This window comes from Aptenodytes patagonicus, chromosome 7, assembly GCF_965638725.1.
Source record: "Aptenodytes patagonicus chromosome 7, bAptPat1.pri.cur, whole genome shotgun sequence".
NCBI classification, from domain to species: domain Eukaryota; kingdom Metazoa; phylum Chordata; class Aves; order Sphenisciformes; family Spheniscidae; genus Aptenodytes; species Aptenodytes patagonicus.
Window position 1 is genome coordinate 46386655 of NC_134955.1, and position 20043 is coordinate 46406697.

The following is a 20043-nucleotide window of genomic DNA, read 5'->3' on the forward strand; positions in this document are numbered from 1 at the left end:
GCAGGGAAAGGAGGTGGCAGGGGAGCCATGGCCAGGGCGAGGGGGGGTCAAGGTGGATGCTGGGGAGCAGGGGTGAGGGGGGGCCTTTTAACACCAGCCCTTTGGGGCAGTCGTTGCCTTCACACCCACCTCCGAAGCACTTGACGTGTCGCTGACAATATATGAATTAGCAAAAGTAAGATGTAAGCAGGGATGCGTGGGATTTCCTTGTCAGCTGAGGCTTTTGGATGGATGGAGATACCCCTCTCCAAGGCATGGGAAGAAGTGTGTTGGGGTCACCCCCTGTGTCTCAGGATCCCTCCAAGTCTTCCCCCTCTCTGGATCTCACCCCCTTGCAAACAGCACTCCCACCCCAGGCTCTGTGTGTCATGTCGGCCTTTTCTTTCCCTCCCTCTTTGTGTGCAGGGCCCTGATCTAGTGCCGAGAGTGGAGTCCTTCAGGCCCCCACCCCTCCCAGGTTGCTTCTTGGGTAGAAATTGCCATTACAAGTCTTTTCAGGGCCCAGCACTGTGGGATGCCAACCTTAGGGGGGCTCCGACTTGCAATTATTATGACAGTCATTATTAATGCAGAGAAAACCTTGCTGTCTTTGCCAGCTTGCTCCAACGATGGGAGTGATGGTGTGCGACCACCAGCCTGCCTTCCTTCTTGTTTCTGGTCTGGGACGGGCCAGCGACTGGGATGTTCTCCTGTGGATCAGGAGTCTGTCTGCAGAGGGATGCGGAGAGAGCATGCCCTTTGGTCATGTCCATGCTCTGTCCTCCTACTTCGCTGCAGCTGAGGGGCCAGATGCTGCCCCGTGGCACTGAAATGAGAATGTTGTCCCCATCATGGGAATCTGGACACCCCACCAGGACCCTGGCCTCCCAGAAGAAAGAGTGGCCATTCCCCGGCACCATATTCCCTCTCCTCCCTGTGTGCCCCCTTCATGGGCCAAGCCTGTGGGCACCAGCGGTGGATATCCCGGCTGTGGGGCTGGGAGGGGAAGCCATGGCCCCGGAGCAGGGGTGGTGGCACCAGCCCAGCAGCAGCATGCAGCGTCTCTCCTGCATGTCTTCCACCAGGCAAACGTGCTCCTCCTGGTCCCAGCAGCCAGGCCGGTGCCCAGTTCCCTGCTGTCGGATGGTAACACCCCACAGCCTCAGGGAGAATGGGGGTCCAGTGTTTATCTGAAAGAGGACAGAGCCTGCGCAGGGCATCCAAGCCGGGGTCCTGCCGTGCAAGCAGCCCTTGCAGGCACTGGCGCCCTGCACTCTGCAGGAGAGCTCGATCCCAGGAGGGCCGGCAGCCATGGACGGCACTGACGTGCAGGTGGCAGCTATACGTGGCCCCCTTTGGAGAGATAAGCGATCAGTGCTACCACCACCCCGACGTACACTCCTGTGCCGATGGTTATGGAGAGTGCGGCGAGGAAGAGAGCTCGGCGGGAAGCTGAACTGGCCAGATGGAAATCTCCTTTGGAAACAGCCTTGCTGGTCTGGAAGGAGAAGAAACGCTCATTGCTCACGGCTGTACCAACCTGGCCTTTTAGCCTGTGTGCAGTCGTTTCACTACTGAGTCAGCCACTCCTCAGGGTCCTAATCAGTTAAAGCTTCCCCTGCCTCTCACCGACTCTGTGCCAGGTACTCATGTTATATACTTTTCCATTTCTGTTTCTATCATCTTGATTTAACTTCTTAATGCCCCCCCCCCCCCATCTATTCTTGGTACAGCAGCATCTGTGCAAACGTAGAGTAAATCCCCTGGCTCTGCATGAATTATTCTGGGTCAACAGTGATGTAGGTGAGCCCAGGCTCTGGGCTAAGTCCTCAAAAAGGCAGCAGTTCCTCTGACCTGGTGCAGCCCAGGGGCTACCACCCTCTCCAGCCTCTGCCAGCCTGGTGTTGGCTCACACTGCTTAGCCAATGCGTGTCAGAAACAAGTGCAATGGGGGAGCTGTAGTGTGGTATGGAGACCAGGCTCCCTGTTGAGTCCAGTCTCCAGAGCAGCCTGACTCCTGGGGCATGAGCTGCCTTGGACTGGGTTGTGGTGCAGGACCTCCGCACTACTGGAGAATGGGAGGGCAGGTGGGAAAATGCCATTTTCCTGAGCCTGGGTGGAGCGTGAGGAATTGGGCAAGGGGCCAAGGGGAGCCCCAGTACCCTAAATAAGACCCGAAAGACCCAAAGGGAAAGTCTGACCTCCAGTAACCCACACAAGAGCTGGAGTGCTTGCAACCCCACAGCAGCTGCGGAGACATCCAGGACCCAGGAGCACCCTTTGCCTCAGCCCTCAGGGGTTTGGGCATGGCACAGAGACAAGCCTTGGAGCCAGAAAGATGCCCGGTCCCCTCCGAGGGCTGCTGTGGCTTGCAAGGCCCTTGCTCCAGCACTCAGTGCACGCAGGCAGGCAAAGGGATCTCTTACCCCTTGGGAGAAGTAGAAGGCAGCAATCCCCAGGGGCCAGAAGCAGCACAGCATGGAGAAAAGGGCCAAGCCCAGGTGGTCCCGGGGGGGAAGCATCAGGAACTGATCCTCACTTTCGCTGTCGCTGGAGGAGTCGCTCTGCAAAACCAGATGGATTCAGCACATGCCCACCTCCCCGTGCCTCCCTGCAGGCTGCGTCTCAGCCTCTCTCCTCCCAGCTCCTGCTCTCTCCTGGCCCCATCACATATTCTCACACATTTCCCACCTGCAAATTCAAGGAGTGAGTTTCAAAAATATTTTAGCCTCCTCAGCCCGGTTTGATGAGAAAAAATGTAGCTCAGCAAATTCAGGAGCGGAGTGGATTCTCGGCTCCCTGCCAGAGCAAATGCTGAGCTCGCTTGCTGGGGGTCTGGGATTTCCCTGGGAGATAGATAGTCTTAAACTGAAATATCTTGAGCTTTGGCAGAACTGCCTGTTTGTCAGCTTAAACAAACTTAAACAAAGTGCCTTATCCCCATTAGGGACTAGAAGATCGATATCCTGCTAAACTAATTTAGCAAGTGAGGGAAAGCTGTTGAATTGGAGCCTCCATCACAGGGGCGATGTGTCCTGTCCCCTTAGCGAGTGCATTGCTCAGAGAAGCTGCGGTCAGCCCTCCTGCCTTTGGGCACCGCTTGGCCAGCCGCAGACTGGCCTGGAAGTGATGTGTCTTGGTGGGGAAGGCACGCAGACATGGGGACACCCCTGCTGCCCTCTGAAAAGGCCCCACCACCAGCACCGAAAGCAGCAGAGCTGTGCTGGGTCATCAGACATCAGCTCCAGCAGGCTCTGGGGACCCGCTCCCACCTCTCAAGGTCCTGGATGATATTCCCAACCTCTGCACCACCACTCAAGCCGTGGTGGGGCACAGAGCGCAGCATGAGGCTGCTTTGCCAGCTCTCATTCTTCCTTTGCAAGATTCATCCTGTCCTTATATATTAAGTTTTCTCTCAGCTGCTGCCGTCAGGCATGTGAATTTTACTGCTATGCAAGGATTACTATTTCCCGTTAGCTTGAGTGCCACAGCGGTGGCCGACTGCCCTTGTCAAAGTGTCCCCATGTCCCAAGGGTCCTGCAGAGACAGCCCCACCTCCCCTTTGCTCCCAGCAGGCATGCAGCCAGGCTGCCCTCAGGGAAGCTGACCTTCTGAGGTCTTTGGTGAGGAAAAGGGAGCAGAAATGATAAGGAGGAAGAAGAAATACTGGGTGCACAGGGAGAGGCTGGTGAGGCAGGAGATGGTAGGGTCTCGAGGGGAAGCTCTGGGGAAAGAAGGGAGAATAAATGACCAAGAATTTGGGCCGACGGCCAGAGTTACCAGAGGAGGAGTTTGGTGCCATCCCACCTGGCAAAGCTCACCTCGTACTCCTGGAGCTCCTCTTCCTCCACCTCGTAGGACACAGTTTGGATGCGGATGTCGCTCTCTACCAGGCAGGACCCTTGTGCCTCGTGCCCGTCAGGACCTTCAGACGGAGCCTCTTTGCTTTCTGTAAAAGTGGTCTCGCAGCTTTCCATCTTGCTGTCCTTGGCCTTGAGAGCGGTCTCATCCTTCACGAGGATGAAATTGGGGCCATACAAGGCTTCAACGGCCAGCTGCAGGGAACTGGCATCCAGCAGCTGGTGAGTCCTGGCACTGCCAGTGTTTTGGAAGATGTAGGAATACAGTTTCCCTTGGCAGCGATGACTGGCGTAGTCCTGGCTGTGATGCTGGTGGTAAGAATAGCTGCTGCGAAGGTGCCCATTGGCCTTGGCCAAGAGCGGGTTTTGGAGCTCACGCACGCTCTCCATGCTGCTGGCAGCTGGGGGCAAGCAATCCTGCGGGAGCAGAGAGAGTGGGAGGGAGGAGGCTGTTATTTCAGCAAGGCAAGGGAGAAGAAAAGCCTTTCACCCATGCAGAGCCGATGTCAAGTCAAGGCTAGTGGGAACAGAAAGATTTGGCAATGTCGGAGAAAACAAAAGCCCTCCCCCCCTCTCCACAGCTTGAATGCTATCTCGGCAAACTGAGCATCTCTTCATCTCTCCCCAGCTGGTAGTAAGATAAGGATGCAGCCACGCAACAAGATGATCTGATTCAGGCTGGATTCAGATGAGGATTTGCTGTATCTATGATGCATCTTGAGATGGCCACGTGCAGCCTGACAGGAAAGGACCTACTGCATCTTTTCTGCTGGTTCATAATGTGTGCTGTGACAAAGCCTAACAGAGAGCACAGTAGATAAGATGCTGACAGCCACTTGAGGGGCCTTCCTGTCTTCCCAAAGCAGAGGGTCGCATGGTGAATTACAGCCCTCCGGGCGTTACACATGCACCTAACCGGCTTTCAGGTACCCGGGAGATTTTCTAGGGTTCTTTCAAGGCTGAGCTGGGGCTGGGGTGAGAATAGCTAGGCATCAAGGGAAGCCAGGAGGCTGCTGTGAGGACACAGAGGTGGCATTTAGGCTGGAGTGGGGAGTGTCGGGTGCTCAGCTGGCTGTAGAGAGGAACAGAGGGATGCAGAGGTTAAAGGGGAGACACCACGGGGCTTGGTCCGCATTGAAATTACAACAATTTAAGTAAACTACCCATCACATCAGACCTCTGTTTAAACCAGCTCCACCCCTGGGTACAGCTGGCAGCCACGCAGCCCTGGCTCTGGGCCACCGGCTTCAGAAAATGCCAAGTCCAAACAGGATCCTCAGCTACAAATGTCAACATGGGTTTCTTCCTCAGGAAAAGTCACCCCCCCTCCCCCTTCCTCCATTTCAGAGTGCTGAAACCTTGTGCTGCTTTTTTTTTTTGCATGAAAATTTCTGAGATGAAATATTTCAACCCCTTTTCTTCAGAGGAGCATTTGCTATTTTGGCTTCCCAACCCACCTTGGCACAAAGAAAACGTGTAGTGAAATATCAGCGTTCCCCAGGAGAGAGAAACAATTACTTTGTGCTCTTCAGTACCCGAGCCCCATGTTTTACAGCTGCTCTCTAGCATGTTCCCAGCTCCTAGACCGTGCCTTCTTATTGCCTTGCAACCCCAAATGTTCCTGTCCTCCTTAGAGACCTCCATCACTCCCTCCTCTGCAGGATGCTGTGTAGCAGAGACACACTTCCACCTGCTATAGGGTTCCCCGAGGTGCACTAGGCTTTCTGATAGAAAGCACATCACCTTGGGTTTAAATCTGTCCTCAAGAAGGAAATATAAATAAAGAAGTTGGAGTTGAAGACTCCAGAGAGTGAAAAGCCCAAGTGGTCCTGTCCCCTTGGCCAAACTCTGCCACAGCAGGTTTGAGTGCCATACCCGGTTTTAAATGGCCCTGTCGATGGGCTTTGTTCTGGCAGTGGTCGACACATTTTGGAAAGCTGCTCAGGAAAATGGAGCCGTTCAAAAGCACTCCTGCGCTGCTAAAACTCTGCATGTTTTGGTGAATGCCCTCCACTTTTCCCTCCCCAAAACCATTCTCTGCTTTCTGCAGTCTCCCACCTTACTAATAAAGCCTGTAATGGCTCGTGCAGCAGATGGCCATTAAGTATTTTCAAAATATTTAAGAGAGATGCATATTTGTAGCACAGACGGTTTTATTTCCCACACAGACCCAGAGAAGCACAAAGCTTCATCCTGGTTTTCAGGCAAGGAAAGCACGAACCTCTTCTTTGCTTACCTCAACATGCAAATTAGATTTCCAATAAAATATCTTGTTTTTTAATGAAACAGTAAGGAGACACCAGTCACTGAGTGTCATTTGAGAGCAGCAGCCCAAGCAGGAGCAGAAGCCCAGCTCTAGCAAGAGAAAGTTGACGGTTTCGGTAGGGCATCCACGCCTCATCTCAAGAAATGTTTCTGGTAGCAAGCTAGGGTAGGGAGGGATGGGATCTTTCTGGGAGCTGCCGGAGGGAGCCGGCTCCAAATGCGCTGAGAAACGCTGGCAGACAGGCTGCGGGCAGGCTGCTGGCCGCCGGGCAGCGAGTGCTGTATGTGTGGAGGTTGCTGCTCTGCTCACTTCAGGTCTTTGGCAGTGGGTTAGAGGAGGGGGAGACCTGTGTGGCAAGGCCATATGTTCACAGCAGCGAGCGCTGGAAAACACTCAGAGCATGGGAGGGGAAGGAAGGGAAAGGAGCTGGGAGGAATTGGAAACCTAAAAGGCAGCTTGGGAGGTGGCAGGTATCACGGACCAGGGTGGGAAGAGTGTGTCTATGCAGCTGGACTGCTGCTGGACACGGACTCTGCTGATTTGATCATCCCGAAGGATGCTAAAGGGGCCAGCTGGTGGGAGATGGCTGGGGGCCTGTCTGACCTGGACTGGGGGGAAGAGGCAGGGAGGGCTTGCAGGTAGCAAGTATCCCAGGGTGAACACACCTTGGAAGAGTAACAGTGTGGGTAGCAAAAGAAACAGCAGGAAAATACTGCTGAAGCATGGGGAAGTCTCTGTGAATGTGGGCTGGGCAGGGCTGAAGGCTTCGCCCTGGGGGAGCAGGGAGAGCTCAAACCTCTCTGGTCCCTCAAACTGCCCTGGAACTGTCCCTAGAGCAGAGCTAGGACCTCAGAGGCTGCTGCACTGCACAAAGCATGGACAGTGCAGGGCTATGGCTAGACGATTTTAGTTCATGCTAGTCTTGTACCCTCTGGGATTATAAAAGATTTACCTGTACTAAACTCTCTTTTCCTTGCTGCCTTCCACTCTCAGGAGTTGGGGATGATGCTCTCCCTGGGAGCAGGATGGGGCAGTAACAGGGCTGCAGGGATGAGGGGAAAAGTGCAGGAGATCTCACTGCGCTTCTCACAATAGGCAAAGGGACCGCCAAGTGCAGCCCTAGCACCCTGTCCTGGCATTTGTTGGCAGTGGGGAGGGGACGCCGAGGACCAGCATCACAGCATGCCTACGGCAGCATGCTCAGCCCTGCTGGAAAGCAGCCAGGCTGAAACCTCCCTCTCTGATAGCTGATGTGAAGAGTCCCAGTGCCAGAGGGGTTAGAGATGCTTCCCACTCCTTAGTCACCAAGATCACTGCATCACATAGAGACCATGCCTGTGTGCGCAAGCACGCATGCTTGCGTGTGCCGAATGGTCTGGGTTTGCAGGTGGAGACGAGGGCCATCAAACCACTAGAGATGGTATTAGAGAAAGAATGGCAGGGAGGGCGAGGACCAGCCCCGCATGCACACGTGCAGGGAAGGACAGAGCCAAACCAGCCCTGCCGTTGTCCCCAAACCCCGTTTGGATTATCTGGATCCTACAGTGAATTTAGCCACACAGGGACTTAATAAAGTAAGCCTGGTAATAAAGTAAGCCTGGTAATAACCAGGCTTGGGGGAAGAGGAATGAAGCCAGCAGGTGAAAGCAAGGAAGCTGTAAAAGATAAAATTGGCAAAGAGTGGCCATTCTCCGTCCTCATTACCAGCGTGACTGGATAGCATGCACATCCATCAGCCCCACGGGGCTAGTCTGGGCAGTGCTGGCAGGAGGTAACGGCAGCAAGATGCTGTTACGTGCACAGGGAGGATGCACACATACGAGCATACATGCACAACGTGAGCCCGGCAGAGGACACACCTGGGAGGAGGCAGACTCCAGTGCCCTGACTGAGCTGGACTATCGCTGCAGCCCTACCGCCGAGACCAATGGTTGCTGGCTCTCTAATGAACTGCCTCCCCGGCTGCACGGCTGCTCCGGTAACCACCCGGCAGGGCAGGGCCCCCCACCCTCCCCAGGCCAGTTGCAGCGGTCCCCAGCAGAGTGGGAAACGCACAACTGCGTTGTGTACTCTCAGCTTCTCAAGGTGAGTACTGGATAAAAGGAGCCAAAATAAATAATGAAAATAAAGAGGTAGCAAATTTAGCTTTGTGCTTCACAGATCTCACCTCCACACCATATCCGCTGGGGCAGTCCAGGTCCCCTCGGGACCATCCTGTTTTCCCACAAACGAGGGGTGCTTAGGTCACTGGCCGCTCCCGCTGGCAGCCCTCAGATGGACCCTCAGCACAGATGCCAGCTATGATAAGCCCAGTTAATGATGAATTAAGTAGCTGTTCCAGGAATCAATCATCATTTAATTGCCCTGTCCAGCAAACACTCTGCCTTGCTTCCTGGGCTCATTAGCAGGTTGCAACTGCATTGCATGTCCCCAGATTCTCCAGCAAGAAGGTTAGCCTATCCTGGCCAAAGGCTTTCCCCTTCAGGACAGCACCGAGGGAGGCCGGTGCTCTTGGGGAGCGGTGGCCCGCTGTGCTGCCGTGCCCTGGCCGGTCCGAGGGCAGGGGACAGTGTGAACATTCCTGACCCGGCTGATGGGAAGCAGCATCATGGCCAGGTACAGCTGCCATAGCCCCGGCGCAGAGGTGGGCCCACTTCTGATGGAGCAGAAAAGAGCAGGAGATGTGGCTAGCACCCTTCCCAGAGCTCAGGCCCTCCTTAAAGCTCTCAGGAGGTGCTCTGGGGCTTCTAGGCGGAGGCCCAAGTCCTGCCAGGGCACAGTACCTCTACCTCTGGGCAACCAAGCTTGCAATTCTGCCCAAGAGGAAACCAGCTTGCAAAGGCTGCTGAGAAGCAAAGGCAGAACATCGCAGGGAGGGAAGTTGGCATTTTGTAGAGGGAATATGGGGACGAAGGAAGGGCTGTGAGGGCTCGTGGACAATGTGTCTGGCAGGGGCGGACCAAGCCCTCAGCCCTAGGAGCCCGCACAGCAGTGTGGATACCTGCCACGTCCCAGCCCGGAGCCCCGCAGGGTGAAGCACAGCTCAAGGGGAGAAGGAAGCACTTTCATCAGCCTTGCAGACACGGCTGCGGAAAGCGGTCATGCTCCAGCCAACACGCAAGCCCTCCTGCGGGTGTTCGTCTCCACACTGCTGCTCCTGCCTCGGGTGCAGCACCAACGTGCAGAGTAGGGGGCTGTTCATCCCTGGGGTGTAACGAAGCCTTCACAGGTCCTGGGAAAGGTTGCTGTGGCAGGAGCATCAGGTGAGGAGGTGGCTGGGGGGGTGGAAGGGGCAGGGGGTGGTGTGGGGGAGGCAGCTCTCAGCGTGGGGCAGGAGGGGAGGGCAGTGGGGCATGACAGCCCCAATGGGGCTGGCAGAGGTGGTACCGAGAGAAGCAAAGGGGCACAGTAGGGGCAGCAATGGGAAGGGGAATGGTGGGCAAGAGGCACAGGGCAGGGGAAGCAAAGTGACGTCTGAGCCAGGCAGAGAGCTGAGCCCTGGCCACTGGGATGGAGAAGAAAGGGACTGTGGAGCTGCTGGAGGGGAAAGAGTTGGTGAGGACCGGGAGGGAAGGAAGAAGGTGACACAGAGCCCATGGACGTGGATTAGAGGGATGACAGCTGAGGCATTTGTGATGTAGAGCATCTAATTCACAACTTTGATGCAGCTGGTTTGATAGAGCTGGAAAGGAGTGAATAAAGTGCTTGTTCTGATCTGACAGGTAGAGAGCCAGTGCCTTGGCAATGGGCTCCCGGCTCCAACAGAGACTAAATTGCTCTGAGAATTGGGATGCGATGGACTGCTTTTCAAGGTTCACAAGTCAAAGTGGGCAATTTCCAGGTGGAAATCGAGTTTTTATTCTCCCTGATAAAAATGTTTCTCTGCAGCAGTGTTTCGACCCAGCTGTGCTCAGAGCTAAGGCGTTGCTCCTAATGGTAAGAAACAGCAAATCCATCCCCGGGGCTGGCAGGGAAGAGCGGGGCTACTTCTGGAGGAGCCGTGCCAGGGGCTCTGCAGGGCTGTGGGCTCCCCCACTGCCCTGTCCCCAGCCCCAGTGCCAGCAAGCCGGACACGCTGCCCGTGAGCATCAGCAGGGGAGCAGTGTGAGCTCCATCGCCTCCAAACACTGGAAAGACATGCTCGTAACACTCAACCTCAAACCGGGAGTGCCTGCAAACAGGCTGTGCCCTGCCGCGGTGGCACCGGAGGCTGCCGAGCTGGCAGGGCGCTTGTGGCCAGCTGCCACCGTGTTGCCCATCCCCGGCCGGGCACCCCCAGCCCGGCACCCACCCCCGGCAGGGCCCGGCACTTGGAGAGGTGGCCGCTAGATGTCCCAGGCACTCCACGCAGCGCAGGCTGCCGCTCCGGCCGCCGCACCGCCCCGGGGCCGCAGGGCGCGGGGGGACCCGGCCGCTCCCCGCGGCCCCCGCCTGCCTCTCCCGGCCGAGCATCCCACAGCACCGCGGGGCCGGGACGGCGCCTGCATGCAAAGCCTGGGCCCAGCGCCTATATGTCCAAATCGTTGGGCACTACGCTGCCCCAACACCCCATGGCTGGCGTTGGCCTTGCTGCTGTGAGCCCAGCAACTGCCCGCAGTCGGAGCTCACCGGCACGGATGCGGCCACGGGACATGCCCCGCTGGGATGCACCCCTCCGTGCCCCTCATGCAAGGGAGAGCGGGAAAGGGCTCACTGAGCTGGCAAGGGGGGAAAGGAGGAAGCATGGAGGGTGATGGTAATAAAACACATGGTTGTGTGGGTGGCTAGGTGTATAATTAGCAGGTTTGGACTCTCTCAGCATCCTTTTTTTAGCTGGAGATGCAAACAAGTAAATAAGGTGGCTGTCAGAAGTTTCCGCAGGCTGTCCTGGGTGTGGGTCTCCTGGGTACGTGGGATCAGGGAGGAGAAGGGGCAATACAGGGGGGCTGCTCCTGGGGGTTGCCCCGGTGCAGGAGGGCAGCGGGGTGGCCATGGGGCAGCCAGCTGAGGTGGAGCAGAGTGGGTGACCTGGCCAGCCACATTGTGCCGGGGAAGTGGGCCAGGACGGGATCAGGGATGGACAAGTTCTGGAGGTGCCAACAGCCACGCAGTCCTCTCAGCCCCAGGGCGCTCCCGCTGGATTTGCACCCAAACAACCTTCAGCCCTGCAGCGCCCTCAACAAGCCCCAGTGAGGGGCTTTAAAGGGCCACATGATGCCAACCAAAACTGATTGATAGCTCTCACTGGAGGCTTCTTCACATTCCTGTTTGGGGACCCAGCAGCGTTGCTCGGAAGCAGTGGAGGTCAGGGCGATGACTCCCATGTGGGGAGGCTGCTGGGGCCGTCGCTCAGCGTCTCCAGCCCTTTGAGGCATCAGCCAGCAAGGACAGCTTGGGAGGCTGTCGGGCTCTGATTGCTCATCTCAGCCACAAAATGCCAGCCCAGGGTCAGGGGAGAGTGAATTCCCCTGCCTGCTGCAGCATCCAAATCACTGGCCTGGAGAAATGTGAGCTCAGACTGGGTCCAGGCTTCAACCTTCTCTTCCTCAGCTCAGGACCACCCTAAGGAAATACCCTAAGGCTGCTGTCTGGAGAGAGGGGCATTGGCACCCTACCCTCAATGTAGAAAGCCTACTTAGAAACGTCCATGCCTGTAGAGCTACTGGGAGCCAAACTCACTGACCCCTGGGCTCCGGGAAGCACGAATGCTTCCAGCACAGAGGCAGCCCCGTCTGTTGCCAAGACCAGGCTCCCTGCCCGGGGTGCCCGAAGGGACACCAAGCATCCCACAGGAGAGCTCAGAGGTCCCCCAATATTTGTTTATTACCAGGATGTTCTTGCTGCTGCTGGAAGATGCACAGAAGCTCGTGCTTGCGGATTGTAATTTTGTTCATGGCTGATTTTCCTATGCTAATGGTTACAGTCCTCAATTTCACATCAGGTTTTCTCCATTGCTTTTTATACCCAGTATTGAACCAAACACGGTGGGTACCCTAGATGGCTCCACGCTCTTCTCCCAGCTTCCCCTGTTTCACCCACACCCTTTGCTCCAGTCCCATCATCTCCACTTCAAGGCTCTTCTCCTACCTATGAAATCCCACAGGCCATTGCTCCTTCATGGCTGCTGCTGCCCCGGGACCCTGCATCCGATCCTCCCTACTGCTGCCTGCCCACAGACCACTCTGGGCTGCCTGGTCCTGTGGCACAGGGTGAGCATCACCCTCAGGGAGCAGTGATACCCTGTGCTGGAGCAGACCTGTGCCTCATGCTCCCCTCCAGGACCAGCCCTGCGCCCCTCAGCCCTCCAGCCCAGCCTGCCCCAGGGCCGTGCCTGGGGTCTGCACCCCGGGGATGCTCTCCCTGCCATGGCCTGTCACCCAGCAGAGAAGTGATCTGGCAGATAGGACCTGACTTTCTTCCAGGTGAGAGACCCGCACCGGCCGAGACCAAGACAGGGACCAGGATGTAGCACGCAGTTGGCAGCAGGCATTGGGCAGACAGAGAGACGCCCTCCCCTGCACAGCTGGGGCTTGCTGATAGAGCAGCTTAGCCGCAGCACCTAACTCCATCCTCGCATCTCTCTGCAAATCCCCCTCCTATCAATCGAAGCTGGCAATGTAAAGTGGCTGTTAAGGACTGCTCATTTGTCTCTGTTTAAAACATATCCATACTCAAATGATTCATAACCACCCTGAAGGCTAGTGCATGCCGGTACCCTCCTTTCCCCACCATCCTGTTTATTTTATCCACTGTCTGCCTGCCTTCAGCTCAGGGCTATTTCCACTTTGCTTACTGTGGCCTGATTCTCCTGGGGATTCACAGGGCTCCTCTACAGTTCAGATGTTTAATTCATTTGCCAATGATCTCTCTTGAAAAAAGAACTTATGCTGTGGAGATGACACCTTTCTAGCTTACTTTTCCAAACCCTAAATTTCCAAACACAGCCTGTATTTATCAGCAGTAAGCTGATCTCCTGGTCCAGCGAATAAGTGGATCGCTCTCTTCCCACTCTGGCCAACATCTGCAGACTCAGACAAACTTCAAGGTCTTAAATTATTACCCAGGTCAATAGGTGCAATCCAAACCAAATGTGGAGCCTCTCTTTCATATTTGTTATTGCCAAAGAAATTGAATCCTCGGGTGGAGATGTGCCCTCTGTGTTTAAGGAGGGGCAGTTCATGCTGGCGGGAGATATAGGAGAGGTTTATTCTGTCTTCAGGAATACGTCGAGAGGAAAGGCAGCAGCCGCCCCCAGCGATCCCAAGGCTCTTGTTGGTCCCGCAGTCCCGGGGAGCCAGGAGCGTGCAGAGGATGATGCTAGATCATCTTCCATATGGTATGGAAAGAGATGCTACAAAACGATGTCACATTTTCTTTTCCATGGCCCTGTCAAGTTCCGACCATGCCTTGCTGAGGGGCCCTCTGGGCTGCTCCTGCCTTTGCTGTATGGACGCTTTCCCTCTCTTTTCTGGACCATTTCTCTTCCCTGCCCACCGTCACCCTTCCTGGGACAGGGCTCAGGCTGCTGCTTGCGCCTGTCCGGAGTCACAGCATATTGCAGGAGGTGGCTCTGCTCTGGGTGAGCAGCACCGGTGGTCTCACGTGGGCTGAGCGAGGACATCCTGCTCACAGCGTGTCCCTGCTGCATGAGGACGAGCCCCAGCACCCTCCGTCTCACCCTGCCCTGCCACCTTGGAGGCCCCGGGGAGCCAGGAGGATTTGTGGAGAAACCTCCACCTAGCTCAGGAGCAGCACCAGTGTGGCCGCCGCACATGGCATCACATCTCCGAGCTGGCACACACGTGCCCCGGGCCAATTTTTCACACCAATAGTTGAGTTTCCAGACATAGAGCTTGGGGACAAATCCTGCGACCGACTCTGGTTTTCAAAAGATACCTGAAGTGTTTCACTCCAAAAGGAAGCTGGTTTAAGTAAGTGATGTACCTGAAAAACGCTGGGGATCAGTGGAGCCTTCCCTTCCAGGTTGAGCAAAGCATTTGGGCTGGTTTGCTGCCTTTTTCCCTTGACAGAGAAGCAGCAACAGAAAGACAATTTGGAGGAAATTTTTAATGGACTTTTTTTTCCCCCTCTCTAATGCTGTGGCTTCACCCTTCAGCCAGAAAAGTCAATCATTTGCCCATCTCTAGTTCTACAGATAGAGAAATACTCGCTAAAGACCTTGCCTGAAATTACCCCCGAAAGCAGCAGTAGAGCCACATCCTGCAAGCAGTGCCTGGCAGTCCCAGACTCGGGAACAGGGCTTTAGAAAATAGGCAGAAAAGAGCCAAAATCTGCCTGATTCAGAGACTATGCTTGCAAGGGAGCTGGAAAACAATTCCAAGCACAGATATTAAATGGGAGGGAGGGCAATGAAGGGGTAAGAGAGACTTGGGGAAGAGGCACGGTGTATCAGTATCTGGGGTCTAATGCTGATGGGGATGGGGTTGCACCAGAGGCACCCAGCAGGGAAAGCGGAGGGCAGGAAGGGCAAAGCTTTGGGCCACTTGTCGTGGTTGAGGATACTCCTGGGAAGCTGCAAGCACATCCCATCCCACGCAGAGGGGCCGTGAAGGGGGCAGCCGAACCACGAGGGCCTGAAGTGCCCACACCCGTGCCAGAGGGCCATTCCCTACAGCCCTCAGGCTGCTCTGCTGCAGGCTGCCGGGCTGGGCAGGACTGGCCCCTTTGGGGCTTGCTCCGCCGCGCTCACAGGTGATAGAGGGGGATTTTAATGGGCAAGTTTTAGCCTCTCTGCAAGCGATGGTGATGTCTGCAGGCTGGGCTGAGGGCAGGGAGGGGTTGGGTACCCCGCAAAAGCAGGGTTCTGCTGTACAAATTCACCGTGCCAGAGCTGCAGTAAATTACTCATTCTTTAATAATGGCGTTTATTACCTGCCTCTGATGGTGGTTCAGGGAGCTGAAGTGGAGCGGATTCAGGTCCCCAAAGCTTTAGCTCTGCCAGCCATTTTCACGACACAAGAAACTTTTGCCAGAGAAATGCAGTCACTACATTTTGGCTTGGGTAATTCCTTCTCCTGACAGCCTACAAAGTAACCAGCTGTTATCCCCCAGAGACCAAGGCTTTTTTTTTCCTTGTGCGTTGCAGGCAGGCTCAGACCCCGCTCCTCTGGTTATCCCTGGTATTTACATAGCGCTACCTTCCTCCGGGGAAAAAGGTTTCTACTGGTGGCAGATCCCGAGCTCATGAAAAGGGCATTTATTTTTTTTCAGAAGCAAAGCGGGCAGCCCAGTAAAGTGGGTTTGGGGAGAGCAGCATGGCTTTTGTGAAACCAGCAGCAGCTTCGGAGAAGGAATTATAAACAGGTGCTGGGCAGAGATGGAAAGCGCTTCCCTTCGAAACTCCTGAACATGCGGCTCTTCCCTCAGACACAAGCTGGGAGGGCGTCCACAGGGCAGTAGGGAGATGGTGCTGTTCAGGGGAGTCATTTCCTTGGCACAATTCACGGCACTGGCAACAGCCCTCTCGACCGAGGTCCCTGGACCGTTCCCCTGCGCGGATGCATCCCTGGGATGCGCAGCCAGGGTGGCCGGCGGCGGGGTGGCTCCCGCTGGCTGCTGAAGCTCCTCGGCAGGAGGAAAACAACCCCCAAACTTCAGCCAGCGGCTGAGCTGCCTCCCGGGGAGGGGCCCCCGATGGCTGTCTGGGTCCAAGATGCCATTGCAGTTGCTCCGACATATCTGGCCTCCAAAACTTTTGCTGAAATCCTTACATTTTGCCCACCCCAGAGCCTCTGATCAGGTAATTCTGTCCCGGTTTCTCCAGGTTGCAGCCCTTCATCTTTACAGACCCCGACACATTTTCTGACCCCCCTGGGGCCAACCCGAGCTTGGCGCCGGGCTGGCTTTCCCTGGGGACCCGCTGCCACCCCACGGCAACAGCCTGGGGACGAGCGCCCGGACCCCCCAGGAAAGCCACCTGCTCGCCTCCGAGCGGGGATGGCCCCATCCGAGAGCGGTGCGCGGGTCCTTACCTGCGTGTCGAGGAAGGGCTCAGCCGCCAAGTTGGAGCGGCGGCGGCAGAAGTGGAGCGGCGGCGGCAGGCATGACCGCGGCCGGCAGCGGCTCGGCTGCGGGGACGCCGCGGCCTGCCGCCCGGGTGGGCGTCCGGCGGCCCTGCGGCGGGCCCGGCCGCGGGCCGGCGGGGAGCGGCGGGGAGCGGCGCGGCGGAGCCCCAGCCGGCGCCGGGGTGTGCGGCAGCGCACCAGGCACCGCGCGGGGCTGTGCAGCAGCAGCAGCGAAGCCCTCTAGCTGCGGCGAAACCGTACTTCACGTTCGTGTCCAGAGACCCCGCGCTCGCTCGCTGCCTCGCTCGCCCTCGGCACGCTGGCTGTCGTATCACCAGCTCCTACGGCTCGCTAATGAGGGCCGTGCGTCGCCGCCGCTCCTCTTCTACCGCGTCCTCCCGACGTGGTTTCTTCTCCTGCTGGTTTAGATAACGAGGCAAAAACTCTCTCCTTTTTCTTCTGCTCGCTGCATTTCCCAGCGCACAGCCCTTCCCGCTCCCCCAGCAAGGGAAAGACCCAGTGCTAGCCAGCAGAGTTTAAAGGAAAAGGATAAATGGGATTTCTCGCTGCCGGAGCCGGTGCTGAGGGGTCAGGCAGCCCGCCCTGGGGGCTGCATCCCAGGGGCAGGCAGCTCGTTCGTTGGCTCAGCCAGGTGTTTTCCTACCCTGCTCCATAAGGACCCTGGTGGGATATCGATTTGCCCCACACACACCTGGGCATCACTCTGGTTAGTGGAATTAATCCGGGTTTGCACCAGCACAGCGGGAGTCGACACCGTGGGCCCCACAGCCCATCCTTCCCGCACCCCACATCGACCCAGGCAATGCCCCGGGGAGCCCATGCTGCTCCCCAGTGCTCCGGTGGCTCCCCGAGCCCCACACTGTCTCCCCGCTTGCTCCTAACCTCCCCGAGTACCCCTGCGGCAGCTCGCCCATCTCAGGAGCAGCCAGCACCAGGGCGAATGCTGGCAGATACACATGCAGCTGAAGCCTGGTCCAGCCAGGGGGACCTGCTCGAGTGTGGGCAGAGAGCTGCCTGCCCTCACCAGTCCCCAGCACCACTCTGCCAGGAGCAGACCATGCCCAGCAGACCCAGATGTGACCCACAGCCACCTGTACCTGCTGCCCAGCGGTCATCTCTCACAGCCCGCACTGGGGCCCCCTCAAGACCACAGTGTGGCTTCTCAGCACAACGTGCCTTTCTGGAGGTCCAGACTTGTCTCTAACGCCTCCCAACTTCTTCCAGGTGCTGAACTGGATGCCGGGCTGTGTGCCAGGGCAGTTGGATCTTGTGGTCCCATTCCCAGAGGGGCTGGGACTCTGGCTGGGGGAGGAGAAGGCAGGGCAGCCTCCTCTCTGCTCCGGCTCCCAGGGAGGTGCACGTCTTTCCAGTAGCAGCTGTGAGATCCTTTTGCAAAACTGAAGGGGCTGGCTGGATTACGTGGGCTAACGATGGGACCGAAGCACCTGTGTTCCCCAAAGAACCAGTGACGGGTGGCTAGCTTTCCCTCCCTGGGGGTGATCTGCGTGTCCCGCTGTCAGCATCCCCCAGCAGGTCTGGGAAGGATGCGAGCCCAAAATGCCAGCCACCCCGCTTTCCTGGTCCTGTTGTTTGCCTCAGTTATCAGAGCCCGTGCAGCCTCATCCAGCCAGCGTGCGCTAATTAAAGGCAGACAAAGAGGGCCTCATCACATACAGACAACCTTTTGGCAAGGCTGGAAGGGCTGTGGAGGTGTAGGGAAGCAAGACATGGGCTCAAAACCCCTTCTCTCCATGCCATGGGGGAGACTGAAAGAAAAACTCAGTCGCTGGATGAAGCTTCTTCATCCATGGCTTGCCAAGGCCCTGAGACCTGCCTCGGTTTTACACCACTCCGTCCTTCAGGGGCCGCGCACATCACTGGATTAACACGCAGGCACTGCAATTGCCCGGCGGAGCGGGGGATTAGCCCTCGCCAACTTTTACAGATACTGCTTAGTGGCAGAGCTGCAGCACTGTTTTTCCTGCTTTAATGATGATAAGGCGACATTAGCATCCCAAACCAAAGTCTCTCCGACCTCGGGCGGCTCTGAGAGAAATGTATGCATGCACAGATATTATATGTACATGCTAGTGCTTATGGAGGTATGGCGAAAACCAGCTTAAGCAATGTGGTTTGGAGCTTTGCTTTTATAACCGCAGCCATCCAGTCCAGATTAGAGAGGGGCAGTGTCCCTGGGAGGTGACACGAGGCAAAAGGGCTGCGTGACCTTGAGGTCAGAGATGAACCACCTCCGGGGCACCGAGAATAAGATGCCGGTTGGAAACTTTCCTGCCCAGAGAAGGAAAAGAGACAGAATCCAAAGCAAAATGCATGGAGCCTCCCGCTCCACTGAAACTTCTTGTCAGATTTATGCATCCGCTGGGATGAATGAAAGGAAAATGTATATTGAAATGGCCCTTTGCTCTCAGCTGCAAGGGGTACCTCTGGGAAGAGCCCATCCAGCAGAAGGAAATGAAATCTCATTACATTAAATATTAGCTGACGTGCTATCACATTGGACTTGTTATACCAGCTAAATGATGCCCCTCTTCAAAAAATAATTAGAAAAAATGTTGCCATAGACATAAAATATGTGAGGAAAAGGCTGTGCTTGTGTTTCGGGGCTGCCTTGCACGGGAAGGTGGGGTTTTGTTTTTGATTATGTTCTCTCAAACATTAAAAACTCCCTGCCAATATGTCCTGAGCTTCACATGCTTCATCTAGCTACAGACATAGCAACAGATAAATATGCCACGACAAATTTGGTAACATTACTTTATTGACGGCCAAAAAAACCCAGATCACTCAAGACTGAAAGCCTGAACTCCTGCCAAACAGTTGCAAGCGGAGAGCATGACAGATTTCACGCCAGAAAGGGACAGAAACCACTAAAACCCCCAATAACTGGAAGGCCTCTGCAAAGGTGAGGAGTCGGTGGCAGAGCATCCTCAAAGAAGCAGAAAGAGAGAGCAGAGACACAATGAAAAGCAAACAAATCACACTTGAGACAACTGGACATTGCCGCTCAGGCGGCTGCATCAGCAGGACCAGAGGACATCAGTCAGGACCCGCTCGCCAGAGGCACTCGGCACCCCTTGCACTGGCAAAATAAGTGGGGAGATTTGAAGTACCTATTTATGATGACTGGGGGGAGCGCTGAGCAGATTAAAGTTATATTTGCAGTTATTAAAAATGATCAGATTAGTGAAATCTAGAGACGAGAGAGAAGCTTCAGAGGCATCAGCCAAAGCTAATTAATTGGGCAGCATGATGGGAGAAGAAATTAAGCGTGGACAAGGAGAAGGTAAAGCATATTGGAAGGAACAACTTCAACTCTTCATAATCACTACTGATTTCTAAATTAACTGGAAGCATGAAGGGAAAAAAAAGATGTGGGTGTATCTATGGACAATAGAGTGAAAACCATCTGGTTAATGTACAGTGGTGAGGAAAAAAAACCCCAACATGCTGTCAGATTGCTTTCCTAGAGGCATACAGAAAATAATAAAAATATTATTTGGTAATGACTCAGCTGTTATGGATAAGTTGAGGTTTTTCAATTAGAAGACAGATTCAGATCATTTATTGTGAAAAATACAGTTAAAAAAAAAAAAGCAACTCTTCTGTAAAAGTGAAGCACTGAGCCCTGGAGTGCAGAATGAAGTTTCTAAGCATTTACGAGGAAATCTGGCTGTTTAGGAGGCAGCAGTAAGCAAGGCGTAAGCTGCAGGTCCCTTATGAAACATAGCACCCAGCATCAGATTTTGTCATGCTTCTGATATGATTAGCACCTGATAACACAGATGTCTCTGACTTCCCATGTAGTTAAAGATCCCAAGAAGCCCGTGTCTGCGATATATTTGAATAACATCCTTCTGAGATTAGTGTCATTTTCCTCCCTCTCAGTAAACGT

General features: G+C 55.5%; 1 protein-coding gene across 1 annotated transcript; it reads right to left on the minus strand.

The window, feature by feature from the left end:
• SYNDIG1L (synapse differentiation inducing 1 like) lies at nucleotides 1-16177 on the minus strand. Its single transcript, XM_076345102.1, has 4 exons — nucleotides 16077-16177; nucleotides 3801-4256; nucleotides 2406-2543; nucleotides 1-1477 (listed from the first exon to the last, which is right to left on the minus strand). The coding sequence occupies exons 2-4, from the start codon at nucleotides 4227-4229 to the stop codon at nucleotides 1319-1321; spliced, it is 726 nt and encodes a 241-aa protein (XP_076201217.1). The 5' UTR covers nucleotides 4230-4256; nucleotides 16077-16177; the 3' UTR covers nucleotides 1-1318.
• Nucleotides 16178-20043: the final 3866 nt, after the last annotated feature.

Excerpts from the sequence above, each read along its gene's own strand:
- SYNDIG1L (XM_076345102.1), bottom strand. The coding sequence starts at position 4,229 with ATGGAGAGCGTGCGTGAGCTCCAAAACCCGCTCTTGGCCAAGGCCAAT. Across the intron at positions 2,544-3,800 it reads AGGAGCTCCAGGAGTACGAG|AGCGACTCCTCCAGCGACAG; the intron begins GTGAGCTTTGCC and ends CTGGTTTTGCAG. Across the intron at positions 1,478-2,405 it reads CCTTCTACTTCTCCCAAGGG|ACCAGCAAGGCTGTTTCCAA; the intron begins GTAAGAGATCCC and ends TTCTCCTTCCAG.